This window comes from Tachypleus tridentatus, chromosome 13 (assembly GCF_004210375.1).
Source record: "Tachypleus tridentatus isolate NWPU-2018 chromosome 13, ASM421037v1, whole genome shotgun sequence".
NCBI lineage: Eukaryota > Metazoa > Arthropoda > Merostomata > Xiphosura > Limulidae > Tachypleus > Tachypleus tridentatus.
Genome location: NC_134837.1, coordinates 4,679,620 through 4,696,099, shown reverse-complemented (window position 1 = coordinate 4,696,099; position 16,480 = coordinate 4,679,620). Strand labels below are relative to the sequence as shown.

Here is a 16,480-nt window from a genome sequence, read left to right as displayed (position 1 = left end):
CAATATGAATGCGATATCTTGACATTCAGTTGACATGTCAATATGAATGCGATATCTTGACATTCAGTTGACATGTCAGTATGAATGTGATATCTTGGAATAAGTTACTCCTTCATCAGACGTTAAACCATCAAATCATAACCACATCTACAACAAGTAGGTTTCATTGCTACATCGTTTTACTTTAAATGTATAAGTTACCTTCTCCATATTTACCCTCACAATCGTGGGTTAGGTCAGGGATCTGGTCCAGGGACCTTAGCCTCGAAAATAGTGCCAAACATCGTTTAATGAAAACAACCCAATCTTTTCCGAAACGACTCATTTTTTATTCACATCAAGAAGCCGGAGTTCCAGAATCCGTCTAGGATATAACCTAAGAATTCCAGAAAATTTAATGGTGGTGAAAGATTGGTAAGCTTGTATATTTTCATCATGGATACACAGACACAAAGAATTGTTCTAGTATAGATGTTTGTTACATTGGTTAACATGTGTGAAGCATGTGTTGTAACTCTTATGAAACCAAGACTTGTTTTGAAATGCAGTCCTTTAAAGAACCGATTAAACAGTCCTAAGTTAATTAGAACACATGCGGTTTACTCTTCTCGGTCCAATCAAAACGATTTCATAAAAAAAAACGCCAAGTTATAGTGCATAGATATTAATTCTTACGCGATAGATCAGTTGTGTAGACTCGGATATTTGGCTCTACCTATATAGTCGCATCTACTGTTACAGTCTGCTGTTTCAAACTACTGTTATTTATATTCTCTACTGTAAATGTAAAACGTGTCATTTGAAGGTTGTATTTTCTTTAACTGTCAATGTTTTTCTTTTCCTCTTTGTGATAGTTCATTTCGATCAGTTATTATTCGACTGGTACCAGCAACATATTTTGCGTCAGTGAGGTACCTATAAGTTTTAAAGTTGGTTCAGGCGTGTATGTGTTTCGTCTCGTGGTGTTGGTGTATATTTTCTGGAACTTACCAAGAAAGATAAAATTCGGACTTTGAACTGTGACAGAAATGTCGTACCTGGCCCCGGACTTCCACCTTATCAGTCGATTACAGGGGCTCGAGAAGCTGTAATGGCTAATGTCAGGGTCGGTTGGATTCTTTAAATTGTCCTCCATATCTTCTGCTATTGACCCGAATAACCATGAAACGATGGACCTTCTTCTTCTGTTTCTTCTGTTCAGTAAACACCATCATAAAAACAACAGAAATACCCAAACCCTATGAGGATGTAGCCAACTTTACTCTTGAAGAAAACGGTTACAAGAACTTTCCTGGACAGTACCGAACATGTATGTATGTATATTAATATGATGTCAGTTCTTAAGGGTTATCTTGACCATTCTTTGTCAATGTTATATATCACCACCATGATCAAAATAATTACTCAAAATTTAAAGAGCATTTTTAGCGAATTCTAAGAGACAAATACAATAAAATTATTTTAAATTATAATCGTTGAAAACAAGATATATATAAACTAATATTTTTTAATAAATTTATATTCACAGTGAAAAGAAAACTTAATTTTGTTTCCAGACTTTTTTTCTAAAATAAATATCACAGATAAACAGTGATGTAGATGAAACCCCCTTGTAGAGAAATATATGTAAAAACGGTCATCGTCAGGTTCACAAAGAAAGAGGTAACTGACCGGAAGCTGACCACATGTTTGAAAGGGGTTGTGTAACTAAGTGTCGGAATGTAGAGGACGTGTTTAGATGTTTGAATATATAATTTTATATTATTTATTTAGTTATTTCTGGCCAGTTACCTCTTTCTTTCTTTGTGAACCTGACGATGACCGAAGGAGGTCGAAACGTTGTTCACTCCTCTACATAAAAAATTTTCTCAACCCAAACGAGCCGTTGTGACATATAAATAGAAAAGAAACATTCTATGCAGCATATAGAATATACACATCATAGAATTAAACGAAGGCTATCTTGAATGTCTAACTTACGTATAGAAACTTTATAGATAAAAACTTGAATAAAGAGAAACCTCAACAATGACTGATGTATATCACACTATATGAATTGTGACAGAACGTACTATGTTAGGTTCTGTAACTTCTTGAAGTGTGTATTGTTTCAGAGAACGAATCTTATTGGACATTTTTAAATTGGAAAACAACGTGAAGAATCTCAGCAAAGAAATCAGAAATTTGTTCGATTTTAAACACTATAGTGATGTAACAACGTTTCTATATCTATATGTCCATAAGTTATCAAACCTGAACTGAGTTGTGATATTACAATACAACAGAATGAAGAACTTCAAACATGGCATGTCTCAGTATCATGACACTTTAACAGTATTATATACTTAACAGTTACTTTAACAATATTACATAATTTTAGAGTAACTATATTTAAAAAAAAATCCGCCCAAACAGACTCAAAAGGAATTTACATGGACAAGTTTCAAAACTTCCACGTGTGACCCAGCTTACGTTATTGAAAGAAATACAAAAACGTCTTATTATGTAGTTACTTAATTTCTAGCTTTATGCAATAATTTGGCTGATTTCCAGTTCATGTTATTATCCCGATTGCTAAATAAAACTAGAAATTAGATTAAAAGAGGAATTGTGGAAAGTTTGCTGATCCGAAGGTTTTAAAAGTTCAACATATCTGAGAACCACTTTCAGATGAGTTCCTTTACGACGTCATGCGACTTGAAGCAGTTCCAACTACTGCTTTAAGTCCTATCTGAACTTGTTGCACATAGAAACATTGTACTGAAGAGTGCCTGCGAATGGAACTCGTGTCTCTGATGTTGTAGCGTATTATTAATCATAAACATTGATTACTCTACGCTGTGTACACTTGGATTATGTACCAAACACTGAATTACGTACTGTATGTATGTATGTATGGACATTGAACATAACTGACACTAAACCTGGCAAGTGAATAACTCGTAATAATTCTAAAGCTTAAAGAACCAATGAAACTGACAATTAATATTCCAATTTACCAAATATCTTTCTAGAATTTACCCGTAGTAAAATGTCAGCTACTAACGTATTCTAGTGCATAACTTGTTACTTTAATTGTGATGCGACCAACACGTAGTAAGCTATTAGATAAAGAATGCTATTTAAATTCTACTTCTCGTGGGTTTAATTTCGAGTAACTACAAGAATGTACGTGATAATTACTATACCATGCATGTCTATCGGTTCAGTTGGTTGTTGAAGAAACAGGACAACGTTTCACATATACATTAGTTATTACAACTCCGGCTTCACATATACATAAGTTATTACAACTCCGGTTTCGCCAGTAAATACATCATCAGGTATGATGGGCTCTTGTTTTTCCTCAATTCTGTAATTATGGAGTTTCAACAAGTGCCGACGGTTTCAAGCATCACTTACATAAGCCTACACAATAGGCTATCTGTGCTGTGCCCAATGAAACCTGAGTTTCAACCTTATAACCCTTCAGACATCCCACTGATATACTGGAAGAATGGGTTAGGAAGTTTGGCAAGAACCGGAAAGTAATCGAGGACATTGAAACTCGAGTTACCTGTACCCTAATTCCAGCCTAATCAGGGTAGTTCCATGGAAATATTACATGGCGTGTGTTATTCAGTTAGTCTTTGTTATTACAGTGGAGCCCCTCACTAACGACCCCCTTACTAACGACTTCCCCTGTCATACGACCGGAACATTTTTGACGGTACCCTGTTTGCATTAAATTGACCCCTCGTGGACTACTTCCCTCAAACGCGACTCACGACCTACCACATTGAACAATTTTGATTATTTTACCTCTCACTAACGACTAAGTGACATTATTATGTGGCATATTCTGTGAAGTTACATAGCGGTCTGCCTTCTCGTTTATGGCATATTACAAATGAGTTTAATTATTCCGTAGTTAAACAGTATTACGTAATCTACTTCAACAATAAATATATTTCCAGTGCGTCGAATCGAAAAAAACGATTAATTTTCATTGGTAAATTAATCTTATTCTCAACGCGCTCAGTGCGCTTATTCTATAGTACATAATGAATTAGGAACACTAAATCGGATTATTTAACAGACAGGATTAGTGTGCATAATATGAAGATTCCTCATAACACAGACTCATGTTTCACCAGAATGTCGAAGAGAAAGTTGCTTAACTCAGAAGAGAGAGTTTCCGTCATTAAACGACACAACAAAGGGGAAACTGCAATAAAAATCGCTACGGATCTTGGAGTTGGTAAAACCCAAATTCAGACAATCATTAAAGAGAAAGAAAAAATTTTGAAAAAGTTGGAAACAGGCGAAAATCCAGAAAAAAAGCAGAACAAGAGAAGATGCCTATACGACGAGTTGGATGTGAAGGTGTGGCAGTGGTTTGTGAATACAAGATCCAGGAATCTACCAATTACCGGGAAACTAATTCAAGAAAAAGCATTAATATTGGCGTCTCAGCTTGGCAATGAAGGCTTCTCTGCTAGCAATGGATGGTTAGATAGATTCGTAAAAAGGCATAATATCAAAGCAGCTATTCACTGTGGTGAAAGTGCTGAAGTTTCTCAAGAAGCAGTTGAAGATTGGACTAATCGTCTCCCATCCATCTGTGAAGGCTATTCCACTAATGACATATTTAACGCTGATGAGACTGGGATACAATACAGATCACTTCCAACGAAATCAATGGTCAAGAAGGGAGAAACGACATCCGGTGCAAAAGTTTCGAAAGAAAGAGTTACAGTAATGCTTTGCTGTAGCATGTCGGGAGAGAAAGTTCGGCCATTTGTTATTGGTCATAGTGCTAAGCCGCGTTGCTTTCGTAATTCTGATATGAATTCAATGGGTGTAGATTATTATCACAACCGAAAAGCCTGGATGACAATTCCCATATTTACCGAATGGGCAAAAAAATTTAACAACAAAATGAAACTTCAGAAACACAATGTTCTGCTTTTTATCGACAACTGCACTGCCCATGTTGCAATCCCTCTATCTAATGTAAAAATCGTTTTACTTCCTCCTAATGCAACTTCTAAGCTACAGCCTTGTGACGCCGGAGTTATACAGACCGTCAAACTGCTGTATCGCAAAACATTCTTGAAACAACTTTTGTTTCACATGGATAACGACCAGACGGCTACAGGTTCCGAGTTATGCAAAAAAATCACTCTTCTGAACGCAATTGTGTGGTTACGCGTCGCTTGGCTTCGAGTTAAGACTTCCACAATTTAAAAGTGTTTCTTGAAATGCGGCTTTAACTTCTGTTTAGGCGAAGTGTCAAACGAAAGTGAAGACAATGTTACAGAAAACCAATCTGACCCCGACTTCAGGCCTGTCTTGAATGGTATAACTCTTGGCGAATGTCAACTTCGACAACGAAACTCCAGTTTGTGATGATTCAGTTTCTGACAATATTATCGCATGTCCTGAAGAAATCGAGAGTGATGATGGTGAAGAATGTGACGACACAACTGTAGAGTCTTTCGAGCCAATTGACTGTGCCTCTGCAATGTCATATGCAGAAAAACTTCTTACAGTTTGGTCTCAAACACGGCAAAATGGACATTGTAGATTGCCTGGTAGCAGTGAGCAAAGACATTGAAACTGTACAATTTTCGAAGAAAAAACAAACAAAAATTAGTGATTTCTTTAAGAAAATTAGTTTCTTATCGTATTTTATGTCTGTATTTGATCATTTTTGTGCGTGTGTAGCATTTCTTCTACAGTGATTTCTTTATAAAAATGTATTTTATCATCGCATTTTAAGTCTGCATGAGCATTAGTGATTTAAGAAAATGTCTTTTATCATCGTATTTTAAGTCTGCATGAACATTAGTGATTTCTTTAGTTTACGATCGTATATCCAGTCAGTATTTGAACACTTACGTGTAACATTTTACAGTTATTTTTTAAGAAATGTATTTTAGGATCTCTACCCACAGTATAAAATAAAATCATATTACAGTTTCTAACATCCTCCACGAGTCTCTACACACAGTATAAAATAAAATCATATTACAGTTTCTAACTTCCTCCACGAGTCTCTACATACAGTATAAAATAAAATCATATTACAGTTTCTAACTTCCTCCACGAGTCTCTACACACAGTATAAAATAAAATCATATTACAGTTTCAAACTTCCTCCATGAGTCTCTACACACAGTATAAAATAAAATCATATTACAGTTTCTAACTTCCTCCATGAGTCTCTACACACAGTATAAAATAAAATCATATTACAGTTTCTAACTTATTCCACTAGTCTCTACCCACAGTATAAAATAAAATCATATTACAGTTTCTAACTTCCTCCATGAGTCTCTACACACAGTATAAAATAAAATCATATTACAGTTGATAACTTATTCCATGAGTCTCTACACACAGTATAAATTAAAATCATATTAGTTTCTAACTTCCTCCACGAGTCTCTACACAGAGTATAAAATAAAATCATATTACAATTTCTAACTTTCTCCACGAGTCTCTACACAGAGTATAAAATAAAATCATATTACAGTTTCTAACTCCATGAGTCTCTAGACACAGTATAAAATAAAATCATATTACAGTTTCTAACTTACTCCACGAGTCTCTACACACAGTATAAAATAAAATCATATTACAGTTTCTAACTCCATGAGTCTCTAGACACAGTATAAAATAAAATCATATTACAGTTTCTAACTTACTCCACGAGTCTCTACACACAGTATAAAATAAAATCATATTACAGTTTCTAACTTCCTCCACGAGTCTCTACACAGAGTATAAAATAAAATCATATTACAGTTTCTATCTAACTCCATGAGTCTCTAGACACAGTATAAAATAAAATCATATTACAGTTTCTAACTTATTCGATGAGTCTCTAAACACAGTATAAAATAAAATCATATTACAGTTTCTAACTTATTCGATGAGTCTCTACACACAGTATAAAATAAAATCATATTACAGTTTCTAACTTATTCTATGAGTCTCTACACACAGTATAAAATAAAATCATATTTCAGTTTCTAACTTATTCCAGGAGTCTCTACACACAGTATAAAATAAAATCATATTTCAGTTTCTAACTTATTCCAGGAGTCTCTACACACAGTATAAAATAAAATCATATTACAGTTTCTATCTAACTCCATGAGTCTCTAGACACAGTATAAAATAAAATCATATTACAGTTTCTAACTTCCTCCACGAGTCTCTACACAGAGTATAAAATAAAATCATATTACAGTTTCTATCTAACTCCAGGAGTCTCTAGACACAGTATAAAATAAAATCATATTACAGTTTCTAACTTATTCGATGAGTCTCTACACACAGTATAAAATCAAATCATATTACAGTTTCTAACTTATTCGATGAGTCTCTACACACAGTATAAAATAAAATCATATTACAGTTTCTAACTTATTCCATGAGTCTCTACACACAGTATAAAATAAAATCATATTAGTTTCTATCTAACTCCACGCGTCTCTACAGAGAGTATAAAATAAAATCATGTTACAGTTTCTAACTTATTCCATGAGTCTCTACACACAATATAAAATAAAATCATATTACAGTTTATAACTTCCTCCATAAGTCTCCACACACAGTATAAAATAAAATCATATTATAGTTTCTAACTTCCTCCACGAGTCTCTAGACACAGTATAAAATAAAATCATATTACAGTTTCTAACTTCCTCCATGAGTCTCTACACACAGTATAAAATAAAATCATATTACAGTTTCTAACTTATTCGATGAGTCTCTACACACAGTATAAAATAAAATCATATTACTGTTTCTAACTTATTCGATGAATCTCTACACACAGTATAAAATCAAATCATATTACAGTTTCTAACTTATTCCATGAGTCTCTACACACTGTATAAAATAAAATCATATTACAGTTTCTTAGTTCCTCCATGAGTCTCTACACAGAGTATAAATTAAAATCATATTACAGTTTCTTAGTTCCTCCATGAGTCTCTACACAGAGTATAAAATAAAATCATATTACATTTTCTAACTTATTCCATGAGTCTCTACACACTGTATAAAATAAAATGATATTACAGTTTCTTAGTTCCTCCATGAGTCTCTACACACAGTATAATATAAAATCATATTACAGTTTCTAACTTCCTCCATGAGTCTCCACACACAGTATAAAATAAAATCATATTACAGTTTCTAACTTCCTCCATAAGTCTCCACACATAGTATAAAATAAAATCATATTACAGTTTCCAACTTCCTCCACGAGTCTCTACACAGAGTATAAAATAAAATCATATTACAGTTTCTAACTCCACGAGTCTCTACAGAGAGTATAAAATAAAATCATGTTACAGTTTCTAACTTATTCCATGAGTCTCTACACACAATATAAAATAAAATCATATTACAGTTTATAACTTCCTCCATAAGTCTCCACACACAGTATAAAATAAAATCATATTACAGTTTCTAACTTCCTCCATGAGTCTCCACACTCACTATAAGCACATGTTGTATTAAAGTACCACTGTAAAGGGAGTAACTATCTTAACCCTAGTCTAAATTAAATAAAATCCACGAAAACAGAGTTACACACATCTGATGTATTATCATCCACGTGCTACTTAAATGTGCACATGTGATAATGTTAGAAAATGACAATCAATACCACTAGTCATTGGTGGTGCGTGGTGTGGACTAACCACTTTTACTCTAGTCTTTTACTGCTAAATTATAGACAACTATCTGGATCGGAGATAAACATCATCAGGTAACATAATTGATGTTCTAAAGATGTCTGAAGTGGCGTAAGACTCTTTAGGCGCGTTAGCTTCTTAAACGAGTGTGTTTGTTATAACAAATCCATATCGTGAAATCTGCTGTGTCCACTGAAGGAAACGATTCCCTCCCTTTAGGATTTGACATAACGTTGTCTCAACGAGGAACTTCTAAAGTTTCCCCAACTTCCGGTATTATAATATTACATCTGTAAATAGAGTCTTATTAAATATTGTGTCTCTCATCCTTCAATTCATTTGATATTAAACGAATTATCTCTGGTGTTTTGAGGAAAAAGAGATGATAAATTTGAAATTCTATTATATACTTTTCTGATATAATTAAATTTTATTAAAGACGTTAATGATACAAGTTGAAAACAAAGATGGCTGATATCAATCCCTCAAAAATAATGGAAACAAGATAGTAAGAATGACAAACATTTCATCTCCACCATATTGTTTGTATCGTTTTTGAAGGGCTGATATTGCTTTTTTTGAAAGTTTTCTTCACTTGTTTTCTTAATGCAGTGTTTCAATAGACCTAGGAAGGTTGTATTTATAACCAAGATTTACATATACAATGATGCTCCAACTGTTATATTTATTATTCATCAATTATTAGCTGATTGTTCCTGTTTCATTCTGTACTTAAACTTTTAAAGGAATACCAAGTTCCAGTAAAAATGAAACCTAACTTAAAGTTGTAAATATAAAACTTATTAAAATTATTTTTAAAATTCCGTTTGAAACTACGTCATTTCAGCGAAATTGTTTGACATCATTGTTTATGTTTTTTTGTTTATCATGTAATAAAGATGTTAGAAAGATCTAACTCAGTCATTACATAAATATTGTTGTACAAGGATCCCTGTGTAGTACTGTAAAGTTATGATGACCTATTGAGGAGATATTTAAAATAATATTTGGATGAACGATCGGACCATCACTACACATGTAGTGCTATCACCTGCCTAATACTAGGAGAGACAGCCTGGTTTCAAAATTTGAGGCTAACCTGGGTGTCTCTTTTGTTTGTTTTTTTAATTTTGCGCAAAGCTACACGAGGGCTATCTGCGCTAGCCATCCCTAATTTTGCAGTGTAAGACTAGAGGGAAAGCAGCTAGTCATCTCCACCTACTTATAACTATTAGGTTACTCTTTTACCAACGAATAGTGGGATTGACCGTAACATTATAACGCCCCCATGGCTGAAATGGCAAGCATGTTTGGTGCGACGGAGATTCGAACCCGCGACCCTCGGATTACGAGTCGAACGCCTTAACCCACCTGGCCATGCCGGGCACCTGGGTGTAATATAACGAAATGTTTCTGAACCATCAGTAAGCGGATCACTAATTATCCGTGAGATTTCACAAAACCAAATAAACAAACAAAACGAAAAGGGTATAATATTGATACGTAAATCGTAATGTTTTTCGTTGTACTTGCATTTTATTTTTAGTGGTCTGAGACAGTTTAGAGAGAGCTAGCTGGTTCCTGGTATCGAAAATATTAAGAAACGCAGATTCAAAGCATTTCTAACGCCGTGTGAAAACGACTCCACCGATTATTGTAACTTACGAGGAAGACTGAAGGAAAGTCACAAGTTAAAGAAAAATTGTAACAACAGTATAGAAGACAAGAGTGATTGAAGAGAAAATTCACGAATTAAGAAAGAATGACCTAATATTGAAGGTATGAAAATAGTTGATACAACGATATTTATAGCCGATAAGCCTAACTTTAAGGACTAAAGCCTGAATGATTCTTACTTCGCTTGTTTTCCAGCATTCTGTATTGTGTCGAGAAACTCAGAATCACAATGTGATTGTTCAGTTTATTTGGATTAGTAATAGTAATAAGATTTAGGTTATTAGGCCGACTTCTATTAACTCTAATATTAAATCTTAAAGGCTTAAATAAATCCAAATTCAATATTAGTTTTAGCACTTTAATACACTTATATAAGCCGATTTACATATGCTAGTTTTAGTATATTAGACTTAACGTAGTATAAATGTATAGTGCGTAAAGTGTTAACCTACTGATAATAAGTATTATATTATCACCATTACAGCTTTATAGCAAAGAATGTATTGCAGAACAGTCACGACGTTTCGAAATGTCATGTGATCATTCTAGGGTACTTGAGAGTGATTGTACCGGTGATTGAAACATTGTATACCTTCTAAAAATATTATTTCTTTCTGGAAAAGCTGTAACTTATGATAATATAATACGTTACTATAAATTTAATTTAAAAGTTATTAGGCCTAACTGAAACACTATAGCCTAGCACTAAGAACAGATACAGCAAGAGCATTTCTGCTGTTTTTTGTTTTCTGTTGGCCTGGCATGGCCAGGTGGTTAAGGCACTCGTCTCGTAATCTGAGGTTTGAGGGTCCGAATCTACATCATACCAAACATGCTAGCCCTTTCAGCCGTGGGGGCATTATAAATTGACGGTCAGTCCCACTATTCGTTGGTAAAAGAGTAACCTAATAGTTATAAGTAGGTGGAGATGACTAGCTGCTTTCCCTCTAGTCTTACACTGCAAAATTAGGGATGGCTAGTGCAGATAGCCCTCGTGTATCTTTGCGCAAAATTCAAAACAAACCAATTCTTTTATGTGTTCATCATCAGAATAATTTTGAGAAAATTTGTTTTTGATGTTTCCTCAAATGTAATCAGATTGAGTTTCAAGTTAAACTGCTTAAGTTTCCAAAATAAAAAAGTAACATTTCTTGTGTGCCTCAATACGTATTTCATTTCTTACATATTCTTCAGGTAATCTTAAGCCTACAGAGAGTACTCTAATTTTACGTTTAGTAATACTAACAGTCAGGGGCGTAGATTTTTTACACCCGATGGGGGGATGATTTTTCCAACCACTTATGTGGACTGTTCAATTTGCAAATTGGTAATCTCTGATTACGTGAACCTGAAAGCTGTAAACATGCAGTCACAGATACTTGCTTGTCACAGATTGTTGCTACGATACTTGCATGTATACTTGGGCCTACTGATTGATACTTGCGAACTATCGCTTAAATCGAAAAGCTTAGAAGCACGCCTATATTAAAGATGTACATTTCGGCTACTGAAAAAGCCTACATCTAGGCCTAATTATGTAATTCGATTGGTAAGAACACGAGAATCACAAGAACAAATACAATTTGTAGGCATGTGATGCAATAAAACAATTCAGCAGACCAAACTGCAGAAGGATGATTGTATGCACCATACTCCCCACCTAAAATGAAGGGGGGGATTATACCCTCCATCCCTCCCAGGATCTACGCCCCTGCTAACAGTGTAATATCATTTTTGTAAGCCAAATATTTATTGTGCTTTTTATATTTTTAGATTTATCACTCCAATTAGAAGAATTTTTGTGAGATACAATCATAGTTCAAGATGGACACTTGTCCAGAGGACAATATTATAGATTTGTCCCGGACATTTTTTTTGAATCTGAGAGGTATCTTGTGAATGATTGTCCTATTGACAAGTCTTCGGCGAGTGACAATGATGGATGTGAGAAATGTGGTTCAACTGGTTAAGTTCCGTTTGATAGAAGTAAACTGATCGCTAAGTAACCAATGATCTACAGATCTCTTCATATTTAAATACGGACTCTTAAAAGATGAACTGGAAAATTCCAGGTGGTTACTTTTTCAAAGATGGTGTGCCCATGAGAAAATGTAGGCCATCAGATGTGTCAGCTTTAGAGCAATGAGTTGTAGATTATCAAATGTTATTGCATATAGTTCTGGTATATTGAAAGTGGCAATGAACTTACCGTGGGAAGTTATATAGGTGGCAACAAGACATGTGACAAAATTGTGAGACATTTATTTTGGTCAAAAATTGAACAAGATGTTTCTCAGTTTTGTAAAATTTGTCGCACCTGTCAGTTGGTTGGAAAAACCTAAGAAGAAAATTCCTGTTGCTCCATTGAAACCTATCCCAGCTTTTGAATAACATTTTAGTTGTGTGATTATTTACTGTGATGGGCCTTTACAAAAACTCGACTAGAGAACCGGTATTTGTGGACTATCATGTGCGAATCAACTCAATCGCCTGAAGCTATTCCCTTAACAAACATTCATGATGTTAGAAAAATACGTAAGTTCAAGAAGTCTTGATAGAAATTAAATAAAAACCCTATAACTCGAGCACTTTCGAAATGTGTACTTTTCTTCATCAGGAACAAAATTAAGAAACATGAGCACTTTCGAAATGTGTACTTTTCTTCATCAGGAACAAAATTAAGAAATATGAGCACTTTCGAAATGTGTACTTTTTTTCATCAGAAACAAAATTAAGAAACATGAGCACTTTCGAAATGTGTACTTTTCTTCATCAGGAACAAAATTAAGAAACATTTCAGCCAAAATATTTTTGAGACTTTGATTAATTTATTTACTTTTGTTCTATTGCCCAAAAACAATAAGTCGCATCAGGAATCATATCTTATATCTGAGTTTTTTCAACAGGTTGTTTACTAGCTCGGTACTAAACAGGTCAAATCTAGTGCTTACCATCGTGCATTGCAATGTGCTCTTGAGAAATTCCATTCTACCTTAAAAAAATGATTCAGACAAACTGTTTCAATAATGAGAAAAATTAGCACGAATAAGTTGATTTGTTATTACTTGCTGTTTGTGAGTCAGTTCAGGAGTCATTAAGGTTTAGCCCATTTGAGTTGGTGTTTCGACATTAAATGATTAGTCCTTTAAAGTTGATGAAGGAACAATAGTCGGTGGATGACCAGAAAGAAATGCACTAACTGGATTACATTTCTAAGTTTCGGTCCAGACTGTTAGGTGCTTATGAATTGGTTTGCGAAAATTTGAAATCATCCCAAGGTAGAATGAAAAAACATGTGTGAGTGCAAGGCTGAAGATCGTAAGTTCTACCCTAGTGACATAGTTTTAGTACTGTTACCAGTGGTGGGACAGCCACTTAAATCTTGGTGCCGTGGATCCCACGGGGTTGTTCTGAAAGTCATTGAGATAGACTATGTTGTAAAAGCACGTGATCGTCGAAAAGTTACCCAGCTGTGTCATATTGATATGCAGAAGTTTTATCATATCCGACATTTATCTGAAAACATATTAGCTATTGAGTGTTCTGATACTGATACAGTTTCTTTGACTCGGACGCCCGTAAATCTGAAGATATTGAATGAACAACAAACTGAGCATCACTGATATTCAGGCCAATCTTGTTTCAAAACTCGATCACTCCTGAAACGAAATATTGAACTTGTGAGTTTATTGATTGAATATTTCCGAATGTTTATAATCACACCAACATTGCTGTTCATGATTCTGATATAGATTATGTTTCTACTGTAAAACAACATCCTTATCGTATGAATCCAACCAATACTGGTGATATGCGTAAAGAAATATTTATATGCTGGAGGATAGGATTATTAGAGAACTAAGTAAAAGTGATTGGTGTTTACCTTTTGTACTGGTACTTAAAACTAATGGTTAGATTCTGTACAGACTTTCGCAAAGTAGATGCTCTGACAAAGACAGATTGGTAACCCATTCCAAGAATGGAAGATTATATTGATAAAGTTGGAAAAGCAAGATATATAGCAAAAATTGACCTGCTGAATGGATACTGGGCTGATCCTCAAACTGACATAGCAAACGAAACTTCTGATTTTGTTGCTCCTGATAGGTTATTTGAGTACAAAATGTGGTGTTCCTGATATATTATACAAGTACAATGTAATGTTCCTAATGGATTATATCAGTACATAGTAATGTTCGTGATGGATTACATCAGTACAATGTAATGTTCCTGATGGATTATATCAGTACATAGTAATGTTCGTGATGGATTACATCAGTACAATGTAATGTTTCTGATGGATTATATGAGTACAATGTAGTGCTGTTTGTGATGAAGAATTATCAGACAACGTTTCCACGAATGGTGAATCAATGTTTTAACAATCTGTCAGATGTTGGAGTTTATGTTGATTATATTGTATTTTACAGTAATGCCTGGGGAGAACGCTTATGTGTATTATGTGGTGTTTCCAAGAGGCTTAAGAAATGCAATCCCACTGTAAATTTGACAAAAAGTGACTTTTGTAAGGTCAAAGTTGTATATTTAGGTCATGTGATAAGTCACAATCAAGTTGCTCCAACTGAAGAAAAAGTTGATTGTGTAGTGAATTATCCAACTGTTACAAACAAGAAATGTATTTATTACAGGAAGCTGTTTTTTACTTTTGCTGGCATCACTGTACCATTAACAAATCTATTGAAGAAAAATCGAATGTTCAAGTGGTCTGAAACTTGCCAATCTTTACTGTTCACTTACTCTGTATTGATTGCACTTGATTTTGTTAGGACTTTTACATTAGTTGTTGATGTCGACAATTATGGCGTTTGTACCATTCTTTTACAATCAGACGGCCAAGGTAGTGAATACTGTGTTTGTTATTTTTCTAAAAGGCTTTAACTCTCACCAAAACAACAATTCAACTGTCGAAAAATATTGACTCTAGTGTTAGTTTTAGAACATTTCAATGTTCTGCATCTGAACAACCTGTATTCATATACATAAATGTTTTCAAACCAAATAAGGGGTAAAAACAGAAGGCTGTCAAATTGAAGTTTAATATTATAATAACATGATTAAAAGATAATCCATATCAAAGAGATTTATAACATCTGTGATGTGTGCACTTTTATGTACTATGTAATTTTATTATCATAAGGTTATTTGTATTGTCATGATTATTGAAGTTGTGTAATTCTTTGACAATGTATTGTTATCGATGTACATATATATATATATATTAGTTAAAATTTCCTAATGCCAGTGTTTATTTTTTAAGGAGGGAGCTGTAAAGGATTTATTATTATACCTTTATTGCAATACCTACGTGTGTTTCAGTGTGTATGACGCGAGCCCCGCCTGTTCTTTAAATTTATAGAATTTTGACGAGAGCAGGAATCAACAACATGTGTTTGTTGTTTGAATATCGTTGATCGTTCGAGAATCTCTCGAGATTGGTATATAAAACTTACGCGTCAAAAGACAGAAAATATTATCAGTCGGAAAGAGTCAGTATACTATAAGCTTCGGAAGCTATAATTGTGATTAATGCTCATGAGTGGGAAAACTACAGAAATGGACCGGGAACATTTATAGGTTTCGAAAATTGCAAACCGTTCAATTTCAGTGAATTAACTTCGAATGTTGGTATTTGTACGAAGACATTAAATGTCTTTGTCGGTAAAAAGTCATCGGTGTGAAGCCAACCAAGCTAGCTAGCTAGTTTAAGCAAGGTGTGACACTTTCAATTCAGTATCAATTTGCTTGTCGTGGACCTGAATCGTTGATAAAAAAAATTCAGTTCCAGACCAGATATAAGACTCGGTATTGTCTGTAAAACTGTTGTATATAAATCATTATTTGTAATAACCCTTATTATAAATTATATTGTTTGTATATTAAAATATATTTCAATAAAAAAGCAAATTTTGTACATAAATATCGTAAATTTAATAGTTAATTAAATTCTAAATTAAAATTAAAATTCCAGTTATTTGAAAGAGTCATATGTAACGTACATAATATTATAAATTGGAGACTCCTCTTAAATAAATTATAGTACGCAACATTATACATACATATGTTCATATTGGATACTTTCTTCAGAA

General features: G+C 33.9%; 1 protein-coding gene across 9 annotated transcripts in view; it reads left to right on the top strand.

Annotated features, from left to right (window-relative positions):
* The first annotated feature begins 697 nt into the window (after positions 1–697).
* LOC143237870 (uncharacterized) overlaps positions 698–16,480 on the top strand; it is a 43,477-nt gene continuing 27,694 nt past the window's right edge. For 2 of the 9 annotated variants that reach the window (XM_076477563.1, XM_076477559.1), the window contains exon 1: positions 1,171–1,309. Coding sequence is in view for 2 of the 9 variants with exons in the window: in XM_076477557.1 (XP_076333672.1) it covers positions 1,162–1,309 (148 nt within the window). In the remaining 7 variants the exon portion in view is untranslated. Of the gene's footprint in view, positions 1,314–10,337; positions 10,476–15,761; positions 16,106–16,480 lie in introns of those variants that run through there. The other 7 variants (XM_076477565.1, XM_076477564.1, XM_076477557.1 and 4 more) reach the window with 7 other exon arrangements.